The following is an 18,820-nucleotide window of genomic DNA, read 5'->3' as shown; positions in this document are numbered from 1 at the left end:
GAGGAGAATTCTGATGTGCTAAATACTCTTTTCTTGGAAACTCAAAAGTGGAATAAGCACAAGATTTCCTGACGGCAATGCTGTAGATAATCTTTTTAAAATCTCCTTCTTGCATATAACTTACAAAACAATAATGTGATGAGTTTGTATTGTCACCACATATTAACTGTTAAATGTTAAGGCGAGAAGAATTTGGCAAATCTTGGGGAGCTGAATGCCCTAGAGCCCTAAACTGTACCTAGAGATTGAGTCTTTCAGCCATTACAGCCTGAAGGGACCTCTGATTCTTGTGTCCTTCTCAGCCCCCTCCACGATCCCATTCCCTCCCTCGTTTTTCAGAGGAAGAAATTCGTGCTCAGAAAGGTTGAGAGAACAGCTGAAACTGGGACCAGCCAAGCCTTTTTCATCCTCAAACTTTTTAGCTGATTTGCTAAACAATTCTGCTCCTCTTTCTTATTTAGAAAAGCTATATAGAAAAGACATATTTTATGGTTTGAGGGGTGTTCTCTTGCTCCCTTTTAGTTAAATTTACATAACTTGTAAGCAGAAGGTGTGGTGGCAACAGATGATGAATGGTAAAAAGAAACTTCCGCAAGGACAGCCCCAATAGACCAGCTCCGGGCTCAGGTCCACTTAGTCCTCCTTAAGTGACCCAGCCCTCCCCCTTAACTCCGCCCACTCTGAGGAGTAGACTGTTAGGAGAGCGAAACTACAGATCCCAGGATGCAGGTGTCCCTCTCAACCTCTACATAGCCCGCTCGCTCCCCTCATTGCATTCTGGGAAGTGTAGTTTCTAAGCAGTATCTGCGTTCACTGTCTAGGAAACCAGGGCTTTTAGGCTTGAGAGATACGTCTTTCTACTGGCCCCGCCCTTTACATTGACCCCGCCCCAGGTTGCTTAGGAGATGAGAGAAGCCGAATCTTGGGCTGTGTCGGCACAGGCAACAGGATAGGTGCAGAGAGAAATCCTCTGAGATCTGTAACAGGAGGGCAGCCATGGGGAGCTGTGACAGCTCCTGCCAGGGTTGGTGTAGCGGTAGTCAACACTGTTTTGAACTTGGACCCACGGACTTGATGGAGCGCAAGGGCTCCCTAACCCTCCGCTCCCATCACAAGAAATACTCGAAGCCAGTGCTGGTGTATTCCTGGTGAGCGAGCTCTCTTGCAGTTTCTAGGTGCTGGGAGAGGGAGAAGAAGGGAAGGGATGGGGGAGGAGAGGAAAGGAGAGTAAGAGAGAGCGGACAAGGGTGGAGAGGATAAAATAAACAGAGAAGAATGAGAAAAGAGGAAAAGAAAAGCAGAGAAAGAAAGAAAAAGATCATACAAGAGAGAGAACTGGGAGAGAAGAAAGAGAAAGGAAAGGGAAACATCTTCAAAGGAGAGATGGCGAGGGTCAGAGTGAGAGTAGGGGCAGGGAGGATGAGATAGGAAAGCCCTCCAAGAGCAGCTCCCTAGCACACACGGAGACCTGCTGCAGCCAGACCCTGTCTACCAGAGGTCATAGATCACCCACACAGTGTAGGTGGAGGGTGTCTGCAGAGGCCTGGAAATCATGTTCTGAGACAAGTGCTTACTTACAAAAGGCAGGGTCTGTTAGGAGACCGAGGGCACAGGAGGAGGAGATGTCTGTTCAGAGGATGGCCTCCAGAACTGCCGTTTCTTGGGGGCAGTGAGGCACAATGAATGATTTGAAAGAGGTCGTTAAAATATTCCCTAGGCTACTAGGACTATTCTGGCCAGAGACTGCAGACCGGCATCCCTCACTGGGTAAACCAACAGACATAATTTATTTGACATGCACTGTGTTTACATTTTTCTTTTAAATTAATTGCCCACATTTAAAACCAGGAGATTTCACGTGGAAATCTAGGATTGTGTCTTCTCTTGAAAATCTGAAAGGCTTGGCAACAGAGGATTTTATTCTTTCTGCCAACTATGAATGTACTGGAGCTGAACACTGGCTACTCCTTAAGATGAGTCTACTCCTTCTTTCTGTGGTAATTTCAGGTTCTTTCCTGGCTTCAGGAAACATTTACTTCCTCTGCATTAGGCTTTGGGTTTGGAATTCACTTAGAGATTCTCCTGTTTATTAAATATTACAGTGACTGATAGTGAAACCATGACATTTAATTGGCAGAACAGTGGGGCCTTTTAGGGTATTTAGAATTCTATCCTTTGGGTCAATTTTCCTGGCTGTACTATTGACAGTAATTGTTTTTGGACTATTGGGAATATTCTGGGAAAGAGGAAGATTTGAAATGAAATCTCAAATCTTGTCTTCTTTATACTTTCACCTTTGAAAGAAGATGATTTTGACTCTAGCCCTAAGGCTAAGTCCTCTTGATCCCATTCATTCATGTAATGTATAATATGTGAATCCCGTTGTTTCTGTCTTGCAAACTTGCTACAGCCTACTCACTTTCCCATGAACTCTCTCCCTTTTACTTCTCATCCCTAAAACCAACTCTCTGCCTATATTGAGCTCACTGTGAGAGGCTATATTAATTTAGAATAAAAATCTACATTGGGAAGCAGAAAATCCTCCTTTAACCTCATACAGGGCTTACCTCACAGCCCTCAAGCAAAACACTTAGCTCTTTCATGATTTTGTTACTCCATAAGGATTTAGGTCATAATATAAATCACTGCCAGAAATTACTGTTAAAGAGAAAGACCTTTTTCAAGTGGACAGTGCTTCTGCTCCCTTCTGTACTACGTTTGCTTTGAAAAGTTGCCTTGTGGACATCATAGACATCAATAGCAAAACCACAGAAGAATATAGATGAGAAGGAGATGAGGAACTTGGTAGGAGAGAAGGGTGGTGTAACACAAAGTCATTCTGGCCACTGCTGGAAATGTAGAGAGTTCTCATGCTGTTGGTTTTAGAAAGGTTTGGGGGCAGTAAGAAATAAATTTAACCCAACAAACATTTTTGTGTCATGCACTGTGCCGTGTGTTGGAGACACAGAGATGGATAAAGTGGATTCAGTGAGATAATTTGTATAAAGCATTTAATACCATGCCTTGCACATAGTAAGCAGTCAATAATATATGGTAACTAATATTTATTTAGGATAACATAATGGTTAAAAGCTTGAGCTTTAGGTTTGAATACCAACTCTGCAGCTTTTGATATAACAAGTGACATGACTGTTCTAGGCCTCTGTTTCTGCAACTGTAAAATGGAGGTGATAGGATTCTTGTAAGACTAAACAAGGTATTGTATGTGAAGTATCTTCTGACATATAGCCTGGCACATAGTAAGCACAGTAAAGGTTATATACATGTACTAGGACATGGTCACTGACCTCAACTAATTTCATAGGCCAGTAAAGAAAAACGTCAGTAAATTCAGTATAATCTGATTTGTGCAAAATAGAGATGAGTATAAGAGGCAAAAGTAACAGGAGGGGGAGGTTAGTGTGTATATGGTTTTCTGAGCAAGGTTTAGAAGGAAGAATAGGAGTTCCATAGGTATACAAAAGAGAACAGGCAAGTACAATGTAATAGTAAGAAGCAGCATCATAGGGAAATAGAAAGAGTTCTTTATAGTTGGTAAATACACTTGATCTCATTATCTGTAAATTCTGTATTTGCAAATTCATCTACTTGCAAAAATTTATATGGAACCCTACATCAATATTTGCAGCACTTTCATAGTCATTTATGGACATGTGCAGAGAGGCAAAAAATTTGAATCATCCCACACACATATTCTCAGTTGATGTCAGACACTCTGCCTTCTTGTTTCAGCTCCTCTTACTGTAAACAAGTATTCTTTTCATGGTCTATTTAGTGCCATGTTTTTTGCATTTTTTTACTTTTTGTTGGTGATATCATTGTTCAGATGGCCCCCAAACATAGTGCTGAAGTGCTGTCTAGTGTTCCTAAGTGCAAGAAGGCTGTGATGTGCCTTATGGAGAAAATATGTGCATTACATAATTTTCATTCAGACATGAGTTACAGTGCTGTTGGCTGTGAATTCAGTGTTAGTGAGTCAACAAGATATATTAAACAAGGTGTCTTTAAACAAAAGCGCACATAAAACCGGGTCATGTATTAATTGGTTGTTGAAAGTGTGACCAGAGGCTCACAGGAACCTAATCTTGTATTTCCCCTAGGAGCAATGATTCAGTATTTGCTAATTGTTTGTGACTTTATAGAACATAACAACCTTGAATAATGAGAATCAGTTGTAAGATTTGAGAAGCACTTGCATTTCTCTGAGCTGGCTGTGCTACTGGCATCCTTGTTTTCCTTCTGTATTCAACCAGTCACCAAGGTCTGTCCTAGAAAACTGCGTAAAGTTCAAATTGTGTAAACTTCCAAATGAATAAATGTCATTGACCATTTTGTTTTTATGCATTCTGGTCATAATTGTTTGCTTTCTATTGAGTTATTTTATTATATATTAAAAATTTATTGAATTTTAACCTTTTATTAGTGGTTATTTAATCAATGAATGCCTACTATCTAAAATACACCATTTGGGTGGCCTCCCAACTGAATATTTGATCAGCTAAGGGACTGTGCCTATAGGTTTGCAAAATAGAATTTAACTGGGAGAAATTCTGAGGTACCTCTGCTTATACAGTAAACATTTGGATAATTCCTGTGTTACTCTTTATGTGGAATGTAATACCACATTGAAGTCTGTTTGACTTCACTATACATATTAAAAACAGTTGTGTATAATAGACATGATAAAGTGAAATACCCAGAATGGTTGTTAGAGATATTTCTGGTCCATTATTGGATAAGAGGTTGCCTAGGAACCATGTCTTCCTTGTAGCTGGAGTGGTGGATAGAGAGCCATATTACCTGCATCACACCTTGATGCTTCTGAGTGAGAAAGGCCTTTTCTAGAAATTATCTTTCTCTATTCATTCCTACAGCATTTATGGAGCTATATCATCAGATGTTTCCATCGGGAATTATGAGTCAAGGGGAAATTTTCTCTTAGGATATTTTCCCACTCACTGGAATAATGGAATACTAAGAAACAGAACAACTACATTTGCCCTTAATAAATTCTCTGGTGTAAGGCTAGTTCTTATTTATTTATTTATTTATTTATTCTCATCTCTTCTACCTTGGCCAAATTGACATCTGTTAATAACTGATGAGCCAGAAAATTCGTTCTGAGTTTCCATGAAACAGTTCACGCTCTGGTCTCCATGGTGACACTTAAGAGTTTTAAGGACTTAGCTTAATTTTATATATTTGTAATTTCAATTACTTCTCTCTCCTACGTAAGCCCAAAGTTAAAGAGCCTGGGCATTTTACTGTCCTCCCCCAACCCTGTCTGCATTATAGGAAGAAAACAGAAAGAGAAAGGGGAAAAAGGAAGTAAAATTAAAATCCGGTGATAATTGTGGGGTAGGGAACTTGATAGTTTTAAAGATTTTTACAGAAAATCATTTGGGCTGGAGAAAGAAATTAAAGAGCTTTCTATGATGCTCTTCAGACTTATACCCTATTGTGCTCTTTGAACAGGGAGTTCATATGTATTCAAGGTACTCCACATTCAGAGGAGAATCCAGTTTCAAGGCACTAGGCTATCATTAGTATACTTACTAGAAAACAGAGATGAATTTTCTGATTTGCTGTATGTTCGTCCTGTAAATACAGCAGTTTTCTCAGGGACTAACCTGGAAGTATTTAGAGTCCTTCACACCACTAAGGACCAAGCTAGAGTTACATAGATCTTCTCTAGCCAGCAATCCCATCTTCTCACATCTCCAATGCACAATCAGGATAAAAAGGCAAAGAAAATAAGAAAGCCCTTTAGTAACCACATGTTGCAGCCTGCCTCTGTTGAAATCCATACATGCTTCCCCTTCCAGCAAGCCTCCATCCTTCTATTTTAACAACTTAAGCCCTCAATCGAAAGCTTTTAACTCTTATTTTGTGCATTTTAAATATTTGGTTATGTGGAAAGGAAAGAGAAGAGACTTTAAAGAAGCTTTTTTGGTTAGTAATGAGAAGTGAGAAGAGCAAGCCTTGGGGCAAGGGATAAGAACACCGTGGGTGCTCAAATAATGTTTATCAAAGAAATTAACAAATGAATGGAGAGAAAGGACACACACACAAACACAAAAGGCACTGCAGGCTGGGGGCCTCTTTTTTTATGCTTTAAGAAGACCCCGAGGTAAGGACTACAGGATAATGCAAATCTGTAATAAAGCCAGAGCTGATTTTCACAGCCCTGATCCTTTTTTTAAAAAATTTTATTGAAGTATAGTTGATTTACAATGTTGTGTTAATTTCTGCTGTACAGCAAAATGACTCGGTTATACATATATATATTCTTTTTCAAATTCTTTTCCATTATAATTTATTACAGGATATTGAATATAGTTCCCTGTGCTACACAGTAGGACCTTGTTGTTTATCCATCCTATATATATTAGTTTGCATCTGCTAATCCCAAACTCCCAATCCTTCCTTCTCCCAGTGTCCTCTCCCTTGGCAACCACAAGTCTGTACTCTGTCTGTGAGTCCGTTTCTGTTTCGTAGATATGTTCATTTGCGTCATATTTTAGAGTCCAGGTATAAGAGATATCATATGGTATTTGTCTTTCTTTTTCTGACTTACTTGGCTTGGTATGATAATCTCTAGGTCCATCCATGTTTCTGCAAATACACAGCCCTGATCCTGATACAACAGGATGACATTGAAGCATGTTTGGTCACCTCTGTATAGGTGAATTTAGAGGGGTATAAATCATTAGGCTTCCGATTAGAATGGTAAAGAATTTAAAAATGGGAGCTAAGCTCATGTTCTTCCTAGATGCGGTACATGACTTACTAGAGACTGACGGGTACTTAGGAAATTTTGAGTTAAATAGGGACAAATGGTATTCACACTTTAAAGAGACATCTTAATTTCTTAACTCATACTTTAAAAAACATTGTAAATTATAATACTGTGTGACCATTTAAGATGATGTGATAGTAGACCAAAGACATGGAAATATATTTACTATCTGGTCAGTAGCAGAATTAGAAATTTGCATTCAAGTCAGATGCATATATAAAATTTGTTTTCTAAAACTGATCCTCATGGTTTTTCAACTGTTGATTACCAGAGAAAAGTTCAAACATGCCAATTGAAGGGTTTCTCTGTCTCTTTGAGTTTAAACAGTTTGTTTTGGGTTAAAATAGTCTCTTTCAGAACAGTGCCCACTCTTCTGAATCCTACCTCATCCACCCTCTCCTTTTCCTAGTGGTGTGTGTGTGCATAAGGGACTGAAGTTATATGACATTTGGGGGATGGGGGAGTGAGCCTCCCAGATCTGCATGTGGGTCCTTATTCTTGTTCACCTTATCCTTTATCCAACTTCTGTGCCTGCTGCTGGTGAACTTTTGACTAATCCACTTGGTTTGTTAAAGACCTGAGGTCCTGCTTTCAGACTCATTTCCATTTTGGCTCTCCTTAGGACTGTAGATCCTTAAGTCATGCTCATCCTCTCCTGGCCCCTGACTTAGGCTGGTGGTAGCCACTGTGGTAGGGGCACCTCATCCCTGAACATGGTGGCCCCGTGGCTGGCCCACTGACACTCAATTCAGCTTTCATCAAATGCCCCGCAGAGAGGGTGTGCGTATGCTGTGGTTTGCCCAGTGGAGTTTACTCCTATTGGCCTGAGATTTATTAAAAGCCCTTCTCTCATTTTTTAAAGTGATCTTCTTTACAAAATAAATGATAGGGTCACCCTACTTATGCCGTGTTTGGGAGCTTCTGGATCTGGTTGTTAATAGAAGTTTGAGAAATTTAGACATTTTACTTCTTAGCAGGTCCTGACTTTCAAGAAAAACATCACTCAGGACTAAAAAATTTTATTGTTAGTCAGAAGTTAATCACCAGCACTTTATTTTTCTTCATATTCCTGGCAAAACAGTCCTATATCTTCCCAAGGCAAATGTAGATGCCTCTGATTTATTAGAACAAAGGTTATTTTAAAGAGTTAAGCGAAGAAAAGTGCAAAGATTAATATTTGAAAATATAATCTCACTTTAAGTAAGTAAAAAAAGGAACAGCATGTTATGAATTCTTTTGATAAAAATATATGTCTGTATGTATTGAAAAGAGACTGAAAGGATATTTACCATGTAACACAAAATATTTATTACTGGATGGTGGATTTATGGACTATTTGTCATTTTCTTTTTTCCTCTTTGCCACTTTTACATTTTCCATAATGAATGTGTATTATTTCAAGTAAAATTACTTGAAAACTTTGATATCACTTTCTACAGCTCTTCCCCTGAAGCAAACATTCTCTAAATGATCAGGATTTAAACAGAATACTTCATCTCTTTCAGAGTCTGAGTCATTCTTCATGGTTTATTATGAGTCTTTTTTAAATATCTTTTTAATTGCTAGTTTATGTTGGGTAAAAAGGATGATGCTATTCACATTCATTTGGTTTAACCACGCTTTCATTCTTGTCTATGTTCTATAATGGTAGATCCTATGCCACGGTTATTTTTAATCTAGTGCTACATTCTTATTCCTCAACATACACACATATCCACAAATGCTTTTGAATATAGTAGTTTTGCAGGGGGGAGCACCTTATTTTCTATTTTTCAGGATGATGCAGGACATTCTACATCCTTTTGTCATGACTGTATTTTTCTTTCAATGCTATTCTCTTTACTGAAATCCCAACCAAATTCATTTTCTGAAAACCAGTGGTTATAAAATTGTGCCTTGACCTTTTCGTGAGGTTTTGCTCAATTTAACTGGTGGCCAAAATAAAACAGCTTTACTTGCAAGATAACCCTTGCTCTGCAAGGCAGAGTATTGTAGGACAGGCATTTCCTCATGTGGGTGCACTTGGGTTAGGAAAGATCATTGCTGTATACAAGTACCTCTGCCTGAGCCAACTCCCTATGTGTCCTTGAGACCATCTCTCTCCTGGGCAACAGGAGTCACCAGAGGCTTGTCATAATGCTACTGTAGTCTTCCTCACAGATAGTCACAAGTGCTTTTTCATCAGCTTTCTTTCTCTTACTGATGATCCTTTTCTAGGTAAGGATGTAAGGAGTGAAGGAGGAGGTAAGAAGAATGTGGGGCTTGGTGACATTTTGATAAGGAGAGTTTCAGTCTATGGACACAGGATACCCAGGCTCAGGGCTCAAGGTTTTCAATAGCACTAGAATTAGCACTGTCAGATAAACTTCTCTTAGTTGGCCTTGGAAGCTACCCCATCGGTACTATTTTCTGTGTGTACTGATCAGGCTTCTTTTGATTGCAGTTGACAGATACTCGGCTTGCACTAGCCTAAGGAAGCAAGAAAATGAATTAGTTCATGATATTCATGGAATGGTTGATCACTAGATAAGAAGGAGGGCACGGGTGCAGCTTGACCTCAGGAACAACAGGCATAAGGGATGCTAGTGCATCTGGGTCTTGCTTCATTTCTTCTCTCTCTTCCTCATTGTGTTTGCCTCATCTTATCATTGAAGACTATAGGAAACATGGCTGCTGTGGTTCAGGAATTTATAACTTACATCTTCATCCACCAAAAATGTTGTTTTTAAGGTATTTTCAGTTCTGAATTTAAAAATTCCAGGTCAGATGTCCATTTCTGGGCCAAGTATTTGTTTGGGGTCATCTGACTGGGCAAGGTTTGGTGGAAAATGACAGCTTTCCAATAGCCATGGGGCAAAATGGACATATCCAGGAGAAAGAAGGAGAGCTAGGCTGATAATCCTATAGACATCTACTATATCCCATCCTATCCTATAGATATCTGCTATATCCTATAAAGAGCTACTACAGTGTAGAATGAATTCCAATTTCCAAATACCCAATTTTATAGCAAAAGTTTAAAATACGGAGTTGAGGAGATGGGAGTTGAGGAGGCTTGCTGGGCAATTACTATGCACTGTGATACGTGCTAGGATTGGGGTAAGCAGAGCTCTCTGGGGACATCCAAGAGGAGCACACAGACTATTAGACCAGGAAAAGTTTTCTAGAGGAGGTTGTCCTAGTTCCTAGGATTCACATGAAGAACTAAAGATGGCACATTAGTTAGTTTTCAACTGAGGGCATTACTGTTCCTTCCCCCAGAGTGTTTGAAAATATGTGTGCATTTTTGATTGCACAATGACTGATAACTAGTGATGTCAAGTGTGTGATTGCAAGAATTGTGACTCCTATTCCTGGGGTGGCCACAGCATCTTAATAGCATTTATCCATCTATCTATATGATGCCCAAGTTACATATCCATAAACCTACAGTCATATGGGTAGGGACAACAGATATACGTTAGCTAGTTTGCATATGGCCATTCAGAGCAAGGGTGTGATCAGCAAAGTCTCTGAAAGATCTTCACAGAAAAGGAATTCCCTACTCGTATAAGAATCCTGAGCTTTCAGAGCTCATTGGCACCTGCTCTCTTTGTAGGGGTGCATGCCAACAAAGCAACCAAATTTTCATTGCAGGCAATCTAGAGGTTAAGATATTGTGGGCTTCTACCTAGACCTTAAAATAATAAGTATGTGTGTTGTATGAATTAGAAGAATTTCATCTAGATAAATTACATTTTACTTACGGGAATTTTTTGGTATTTTAAAACAATCCTGTAATAAATATAAATAGTTGGGAAAGACCACTTCAGCTTGGTTTACACTTATGTCAAAGTGAGTATAGTGAATGTAATGTGATTTATTATAGGTGTTATTGACGCCACCAATGCCTGTGTACCTCTGACAAGTGAGCAGCTCAAGGCAGTTCAAATGTCCTGCTAGACATTCAGGCACAGATAAGAAATTTCCTCCCACAGTAAAACCATCTGGACCTAGTACTGTTTCAGGTGGTAGCTCTTTTTTCCTTTGACAGCTTCTCTATTTCTTCTTTGGAAATTGTGTGTTTAGACTTTTTGTCTCTACTGAGAACAATTGTAAATTGTTTTTTTTAGAAAGTTGTGTGTGCTGTCTAGTTTTCCAAATATATTTACATCGAGTTATGGAAAGTAGTCTTTAATGATTTAAAATGTTTTCTTCTTTTGATGGTTATATCCTATTTTTATTAAGATATAGTTTACATTCTATACTATCACCCTTTTAAAGTGTATATTTCAAAGGCTTTTAGCATATTCATGGAGTTGTACATCCATCAACACAATTGATTTTAGAACAGTTTTATTAACCTTAAAAGAAATCCTCCTCCCTTTGCCCTCGAGCCCTAGACAACCACTAATCTACTTCCTGTCTCTACAGATTGGCCTATTCTGGACATTTCATGTGAATGGAGTCATATAATATATGTTCCTATGTATGGAATATTATTCTGTTTGTATCTCCCCCTGCCCTTTTCCTTGATTTTTTTAGATAGGAGTTTGTCTATTTTGCTTACTTATTCGTTTATTCTGTTTTCTAACTTATTTAATTTTGCTTTTATTTTGAATTATTCTATCATTCTGATTTCTTTTGGCTTACTTGTGCTTTTTAATATTTTTGAATTAGATATTTCACTTATTTATTTTCATTGTTTCTGTTCTATTGATATAAGTACTTAAAACTTGAATTTTTTCTGGGTTCTACTTTAGCTATATCCTATGGATTCTTATAAGTGGTATTTCTATTTATTGGTATTTTTGAGAAATTCAACAATTTGTATTGATCTTTGATTAAAGAGTTGTTTGATAAAATGCTTACATATTTCCAGATTGAAGAAGGATCTCTTTTTAAATGTGTTATGAATTTCTAGTTTTATTGTATTACCATTTGTATCTTTCAAACATATTGAAATATTTTTTCTTAATTTTTATGAAAGTTCCACGTGCACTTGAAGTTGTGTTCTTTAGGCAGGTCACCAAATATTGGTTTTACTCTTTCCACATGCAGACCAATTATGTTTACCCATTTACCCAAGGAAAATGACCCAAATTCTATCTAGTCATAGGTCAGAAGTCCAAGATCTCCATATGTTATGCTATTGTTTTTCTACCAAGTCTAGTGTGGCTCTACTTGGTTCAAAAATCTATAAAGCAGGAAATTTTTCTGCTTGGTCTCCATATAACCAATATAAAGTGGCGGGACAGAGACAAGGTAACTGTAATAAGCACTCCGATTCAGAAAGAGGAAGGATGGAAAGGGCAGTCATTTGTCTATGGTCCTTAAATCCTGTCAGGCAGACATTGTTAGGGAGTCCTACATTGGTGTCAGAAATGTTCTTTGCTTAGACCCTGATTCTGTTTTCTGGCAGCATACTTTTCCCATTGTTCTTCATGGCCCTTGGCTCTGCCCTGTGTATCATCTTTTCTTTTCCAATATTCTCTTTGACCACACCTGCAATGAATGTTGTAGAATATGCCCTTCTATGGGTTGTTTTGCTTTTTCAGTTCACCTTTTGTTCCCAGAAGTTTGGGGGCCAAAAGTTATTTTAAGTATTGAACAGTTAAAGGATTTTTAAATGCACACCCCTGGCTTACTTGGAAGTACAATTCTTTAAAGCTTAGGAAGTTTCTTACATGTTTGAATCCAGTTAGTTCCAGCTGCTGGTAACCTCATTCTCAATTCTTTCTAGACAAAGTGCTCAGACTTGCTATATTTCTTTACTTTTTATCCTTGTAATACCTTGACTGTCACTTTGATACTATTGTAGTTACAGAAATCAGAGACCCTGGGAATTTTTTTTTGACTCTCTCCTTAAGCATATGCTTGCTCCAATGCAACTTAACTCACTGGGAGGGTCTAACAATAGGATGAACTTTGCTGCCAGGCAAAGCTTTAATGGAATTTTGTCTTGAAAAAGTCTTTTTGAGATCTCTCTGTTTGAGATCTAAAAGTTGTTGGCCCTTTTAACATTTCAAGGCTCAAAATTTCTGGAATCTCTCATTTCCTTCTATCTTCTTGTAAACTAGACAATTTCCTGAATTTATCTCTCTCTCTTTTTAAAATACTTTGGCAAAACCAATTATCAGTAGCTATTTGCATGTAGAACTAACAACTGTCTTCCAGTCTTTTCCCAATCTCACTAGGTACCTGGTTTGACTCTTAACCTACTGAGGCTATCAAATGTTTGACCTCTCCAGCCTCTGATACCAGCTTCCTATTGTCTTTGCCTGGTCTTTAGCCAGTGCCATGTATTTTAGATTTTTGCTATAATAACACCTACCCCACTTCTGGTACTTATTTTTGTGTTAGAATAGGCTAGGCTTAATCTGTGTTAACAAACAGCTCCAAAAATCTCAGTGGCCTAACACATAAAGATTTGCTTCCTGCTCACACAGAGTCTGCTTTAGGTTTTTGGTGGAGGGTAGGCACTCCTCCACATAGATACTCTGGGACTCAGGTTGACTGAGGCTCCACCATCTAGAAAGTCATCAATTGCTCTGGCAGGGGAAAAAAAGAGTTGAGAATTACATAAGAGCTTTCACTGTCTTAGCCCAGAAATGACATATATCATTTCTGCTCATTTTTATTTTATTGGCCAGAGCTAGTCACATGGCTTCACTAAATGCAAGGGAGCTGGGAATTTAACCTCTTATATTCCCAGTAAAAAGGAGAAATTGTATTGGCAAGCATAATATCTATCACATATGGAAGACTTCCTTGTAAAACTCCCCTCCTAGGTTAGCTCCAGGGCTAGACTTCAGTCCCTCTAGCCCCTGAAGCCATTGCTCCTGTGCAACATTAGCAAATATCCCAAGGGCATCAGCAGAGTTGGCGTTTTAAAGTTCTATTTACCCCTTTGGTTACAGGCTTTCATCCAAAAATTGGCCTGGAAATTCCCCACTGGATTTCAGCTCTTAAATACTTATAATGTGTCAAAATGTAAATATATATATATTCTAGCATTTTCCATTGTTTTCAGTGAAAGAGTTTATCTGCATAACTATGGGAATGTAGTTTGGCTGGTGCTCTGAGAGCTCCTGCTTCTGGGCAATCTCACTACTGAGATTTCTTCCTATATCCTCTTTCTTGTCTCTGCTTCTTCCACTTGTCTTCAGCTGGATTTTGGCTGCTTAAAGTAACACTTGCACATGATGTAATCTAGGGATTATACAATAACTTTGCTAAAAATTAGTTTTCTTTTAATTTTTCCATTTCCTTTGCTGCTTTTGAATGATTTCTAGGAAGAAATGGAAAAAGTGCTCATTTGTGTAGCTATGTTCATAATGGAAGACTGTTTTAACCATAGATACTATTTATGAAGAAAGGCTTTTTCATTTGTTTCTAGTGTGAATGAAATGAATTGCTTTGAAACTACAGAACCTTGTATTATCTACTCAGTATGCATTGCCCATGGATTCATGGAAATGTGCATTAAAATGGTCCTTAAGCTCACATAATATAATCATTTGATGTTATTCTAGAGTAATTAATTCAAATTATCTAAGCTGGTAATATTAAGACTATAGGGATAGGAGTTTATGCAGGTAATCAGGCATTTGTTTCTTGTTTTGCAGGGGCCAAATTGGTCTCCATGCCATTCATGCCAATATACTGTCAAGGTGTTCTTTGGATAACAGTAATTACTGTTATATAATACACTTTAAAAACTCGGTCTCTTTTTAGTCCTACTGTTCCACCACCCAGAGTGTCTATGCCCAGCCAATGTAAGCTGTTTCTGGAGCGGAGAGCAAAGGAACCATAAGAAGTTTCCTAGGATCTTAAGATAATTGAGATCCAGTAATCAAAACATAGGGTAACAGAATGTCCCAATCCTGATTTGACCAGGACAATCCTGGTTTCACCACTCCCAGTGTACCTAGTACCTAATTCCCCTCTCACAGTGTCCCAGGTAGGATAATCAATTATAGTGTCACCCCATTTAATACATGTTCCTCCAGCTGTTTTCAAAGTCATGTGTTTGGCAGTTAATCATACTGACAACATTTATTTAACGTTTCAACTGTTAAGATAGACAGGCTCCCATGCTGTATTCCTCTTGTTTACTCCCAATATTCTCCATAGGGCTTCCTGTTTTTGAAGAGTTTCTTATGAAAAAAAATTCATAATAATGATAGGTCTTATTTACATGCCGTTCAATATATGTTGAGTGAAGAAAATAACTTCACTTACCTGTCTCGGTCGAATATTTTTCTTTTGAGTGCAGTTTAGGTTTCAAATTGTGTGATTTCATAGTTGTAGATGCACAGATTGCATACAGCATGAGACACATTGAAAAACAGTGTCCCTCTTCATAAGTCTGAAATGTCACCATTTCTCCCAAAGACGTAAGATTTTCTTTATGACTCTTGCAAATACACCCGAAAGTCTTCATTTGTCAGTTTGATAAATGTGCCGCCAAATAGCACTATCTTGGCATATAAATCATTTGCCTGTGAAATTTTTAAAGAGGATTGTCAAATATTTCTTTGTAGTCTTTGATTCTATTGGTTTTAATGCTTCTAATGTGTCAGGAAATATAGCTGACTCTCTGGGGTAATTTTCTCTTAAAGTCCTAGATAGCAGACGATTATAAAACCTAATGGAAAAGGTATCTTTCTCTTCTCATTTGGCTTAGATTTACATCAGAAAATAACAATAGCTGACACAGTAGTTTTGAACTACATTAATAATTCTAAAATTTAATATATTCTGTCATCTGGAGTCTTAACTAAACATAATTTTTTTTTTTTTTTTTTTTTTGCGGTACGCGTGCTTCTGACTGTTGTGGCCTCTCCTGTTGCGGAGCACAGGCTCCGGACGCACAGACTCAGCCACCATGGCTCACGGGCCCAGCTGCTCCGCGGCATGTGGGATCTTCCCAGACCGGGACACAAACCCGTGTCCCCTGCATCAGCAGGCAGACTCTCAACCGCTGCGCCACCAGGGAAGCCCAACTAAACATAATTTTAACATCTTTGAAATTCACAAAGAAAATGTGTCTCTTGTCAAGTAACCAGAAACCAGAATTCAGCTCGATTTTCATTGTTCACATATCAGATATTGCTTGGATCCACACCCCCTTTGCAATCAGTGTCATGCATATGTATGCTGAGAGTTTTCCCATTCAGCAAGCAGATTTATAATTCCTCTAGAGACAAGTTTTTGTTGCAAAGAACTAGCATCTCTATATGCATAATCACTCCTTTTTCATGTGTGCTTTTGTAGAGTACGCTGGGGTGCTCTTTATTTTTATGGACACATTTGAAAGCCATTGCTTTCAGCATTTATATTAAGGTGACAGTAACAAAACGTAAGAAATTCAATCAATCAATCATTTAAGATTTAATGAGCATTTACAACGTGTTAGTCTTTGTTAGGCACTGAGATCACAAAGATGAGTAAAAAGTGATCCCTGTGTCTAAACATTCTTAGTCTAATGAAAAGGAAGATTCATTAATGGACAATTATTTTAAAATGTGAAAGGTGGAGAAGTGATAAAGATAATGGTTTCTTTGCAAATCCCCACTTTGCTTCCCCCACTTAGTCTTGGGACCACAGAAACTGTAGAGAGTAGCTTGGTCTCCTCTTCTGCAAGGATAACCCTGTCGTCTAACCGCACCTGTCCTCCTCTGGGAACTGGACCACGATGGCTTGGGGCAGCCTGAGGGGAGCTGCAGATCCCTATCTGAGTATGCTCTGGAGTTGTTTGTTTAGTCCTGCAACTCACTTAAGGATTTATATGTGTTCAGTCAAGGGGAACTTACAGATTTGATTTGATGTGAAATCATCCAACTCTTATGGTAGGAAACTCAAGCTCCCAAAGGACCCCAGATCCAGATCCAGAAAGTGCTTTTCACAAGGCTTTACGTGGGACTATGTTAGGCTGGAGGAGACAGGAAATTCAGGATCTAGAGTGTTCAGGTGATTGTAGGATGGGTGGTGGGGAGTTGTCTAGAATGGGACCTGCCCATGCTATCTTTGCCCTACTAGATTCTATTGACCTTAATCCTCTCTGAATCAGTCCAAGTGGCATTTTTGACAGCAGGGTCCTGGTTCCAAGCTCCTTTTTATACAATTGACAGGTCTGATCCTGTCCTGTCAGCCTTTGCCCCATTTGTAATTCTATTCATATTCATACTATTTCTCCCACAGTAGAGTAGAGAAAGCAGATTTCCTTTCTTGTAATTAAGGATGTCTTACGTAAAGATTTCTCGTATAAAGAAATAGCCACAGCATTTAGCTTTGGGCTTGATAGAGCAAAGTCCTCAGCAGAAGCAAGGCTGATTGTCAAGGAAGATTCTGGCCCTGCTGGTAGGAGGCCCTGGAGGCTCTCCTCCCAGCAAGAATGTCAGCCTGTGTCTGCACACCTGACATCAAAAACACAGCTCTCCCTTCAGTTAGTAGCACAGAATACCTATATTCAAGCTGCTTTAGCCTTGAACTGACTGCTGCTGTCAAATTCATATCTGGGGAAAATTAATATCTGCAGATCCAGTCTGTAGACTAGACCAGTGCTGGTCAATAATGACCTTTTTTACTAATCCAAAGTGATGTACAAACTGTAAAGACAGCGTAACAATGTAGCAAGGTTTTCATATAGCTAAATTTATTCAGCTTAAAAGACTCTAAGATTGTTTTTACTTATCTTTGGTGTTAAAAGTCTCCTTATTAAAGGTGATAGATGGTTATTTTATTTTTAATGTTCCTGTCAAGACAAAATGTTGGCAATTTTAGGTTGGTTTTACAAATTTCAGTGTAAAGTTTTGCTACTCCATGAAATGCTAAGGTTTGGGGACCACTGATCTAAGAATCTGGTACACAGTCATTCTCTAGAGCTTTCTCAACCTTGGTACTTTTGACATTTTGGATCAGATATTTCTTTGTTGTGGTGGGCTGTCCTGTGCACTGTAGGATGTTCAGCAGCATTGCTGGCCTCCACCCACTAGATGCCAGCAACAACCCACCCCACCCAGACGCAACAACTAAAAATGTCTCCAGACACTGGCAAACTCTCAGGGTGGATTGTAATGGTATATAGGTGGGGTCTGTTATCAATAAGTTTGAAAGTTACTGTTCTAGAGACATTGTAAATTTTATATCATTATATTCATTATTTTCCCGTAAAGAATTTTTATTGCAGTAAATGAGAAGTCATGGCAACCATAAATAAATGCAGGTAGCAAGGCAAACAAGGCTATATAAAGTGTATGTATATATATATATATATATATATATATATATATATATATATATATATATAAATAAATAAATAACACCTAGATTATTTTTATTTTTATGTGTGTGTATATATATATATATATATATATATATATTTGTCTTACAAAGATGCTATAAAACTTAATTGGTATTGACAAAGTATTTAAGAATACCCCACAAAGCATATTTTAGATAGACACAATATTATTACATATAATAATATTTGCATTTTTATGTCACTTTTCACTTGAGACTCTCAATCAATTGATTTGTCCTCAGTGTATGATTCTCAGTTCATCTTGGGGAAACTGAGGCACAAGCCAATGTTCAACTGACGTAATAAAGTCAGGGAATAATTAGGCCTCCCGTTTCCTTTATAATATGCGAATCATTTTTACTGTTATTATATGTAGCAAATACATATTTAGGATATAGTAAATATATATTTTAACATTTTTTATATATTTTATAATTTTTTAAACATGTATGTTTATTTTTGCTAGGCTGGCAGCCTCTGTGAAGTAGGGACAGGTCTTCAGCTGTGTATCTCTCAGAGCCTGCAGGCTGTGGGCACATCATTTGTGGGCAGCTAGCAGGCATTAGGGAATGCCAACTGCATTAGCTCAGTCCTCCAAAGTTTCATTATAGATTCATGTTTTAATGCTGGGCTTTTGGCTGTTATCTGAGATTGCGGTGAGAAAAGGAACATAACTGAATTTTTTGTAATAATCTAGTTATAATACAGCTTAA

At 38.2% G+C, this 18,820-nt stretch overlaps 1 protein-coding gene across 6 annotated transcripts in view; it reads left to right on the top strand.

Moving 5' to 3' along the window:
• CFAP95 (cilia and flagella associated protein 95) overlaps positions 1–18,820 on the top strand; it is a 123,422-nt gene that overhangs the window by 39,884 nt on the left and 64,718 nt on the right. Inside the window, exon 1 of one of the 6 annotated variants that reach the window (XM_060013423.1) lies at positions 997–1,148. The exons of 4 other annotated variants lie outside the window; for them this stretch is intronic. In XM_060013423.1, coding sequence (XP_059869406.1) covers positions 997–1,148 — 152 coding nt within the window. Of the gene's footprint in view, positions 1–996; positions 1,149–4,897; positions 5,041–18,820 lie in introns of those variants that run through there. One more of the 6 variants, XM_060013428.1, reaches the window with a different exon arrangement.

Source organism: Delphinus delphis, chromosome 6 (assembly GCF_949987515.2).
Source record: "Delphinus delphis chromosome 6, mDelDel1.2, whole genome shotgun sequence".
NCBI lineage: Eukaryota > Metazoa > Chordata > Mammalia > Artiodactyla > Delphinidae > Delphinus > Delphinus delphis.
The sequence above is the reverse complement of the archived record's forward strand: the minus strand, read 5'-3'. Positions and strand labels throughout refer to the sequence as shown.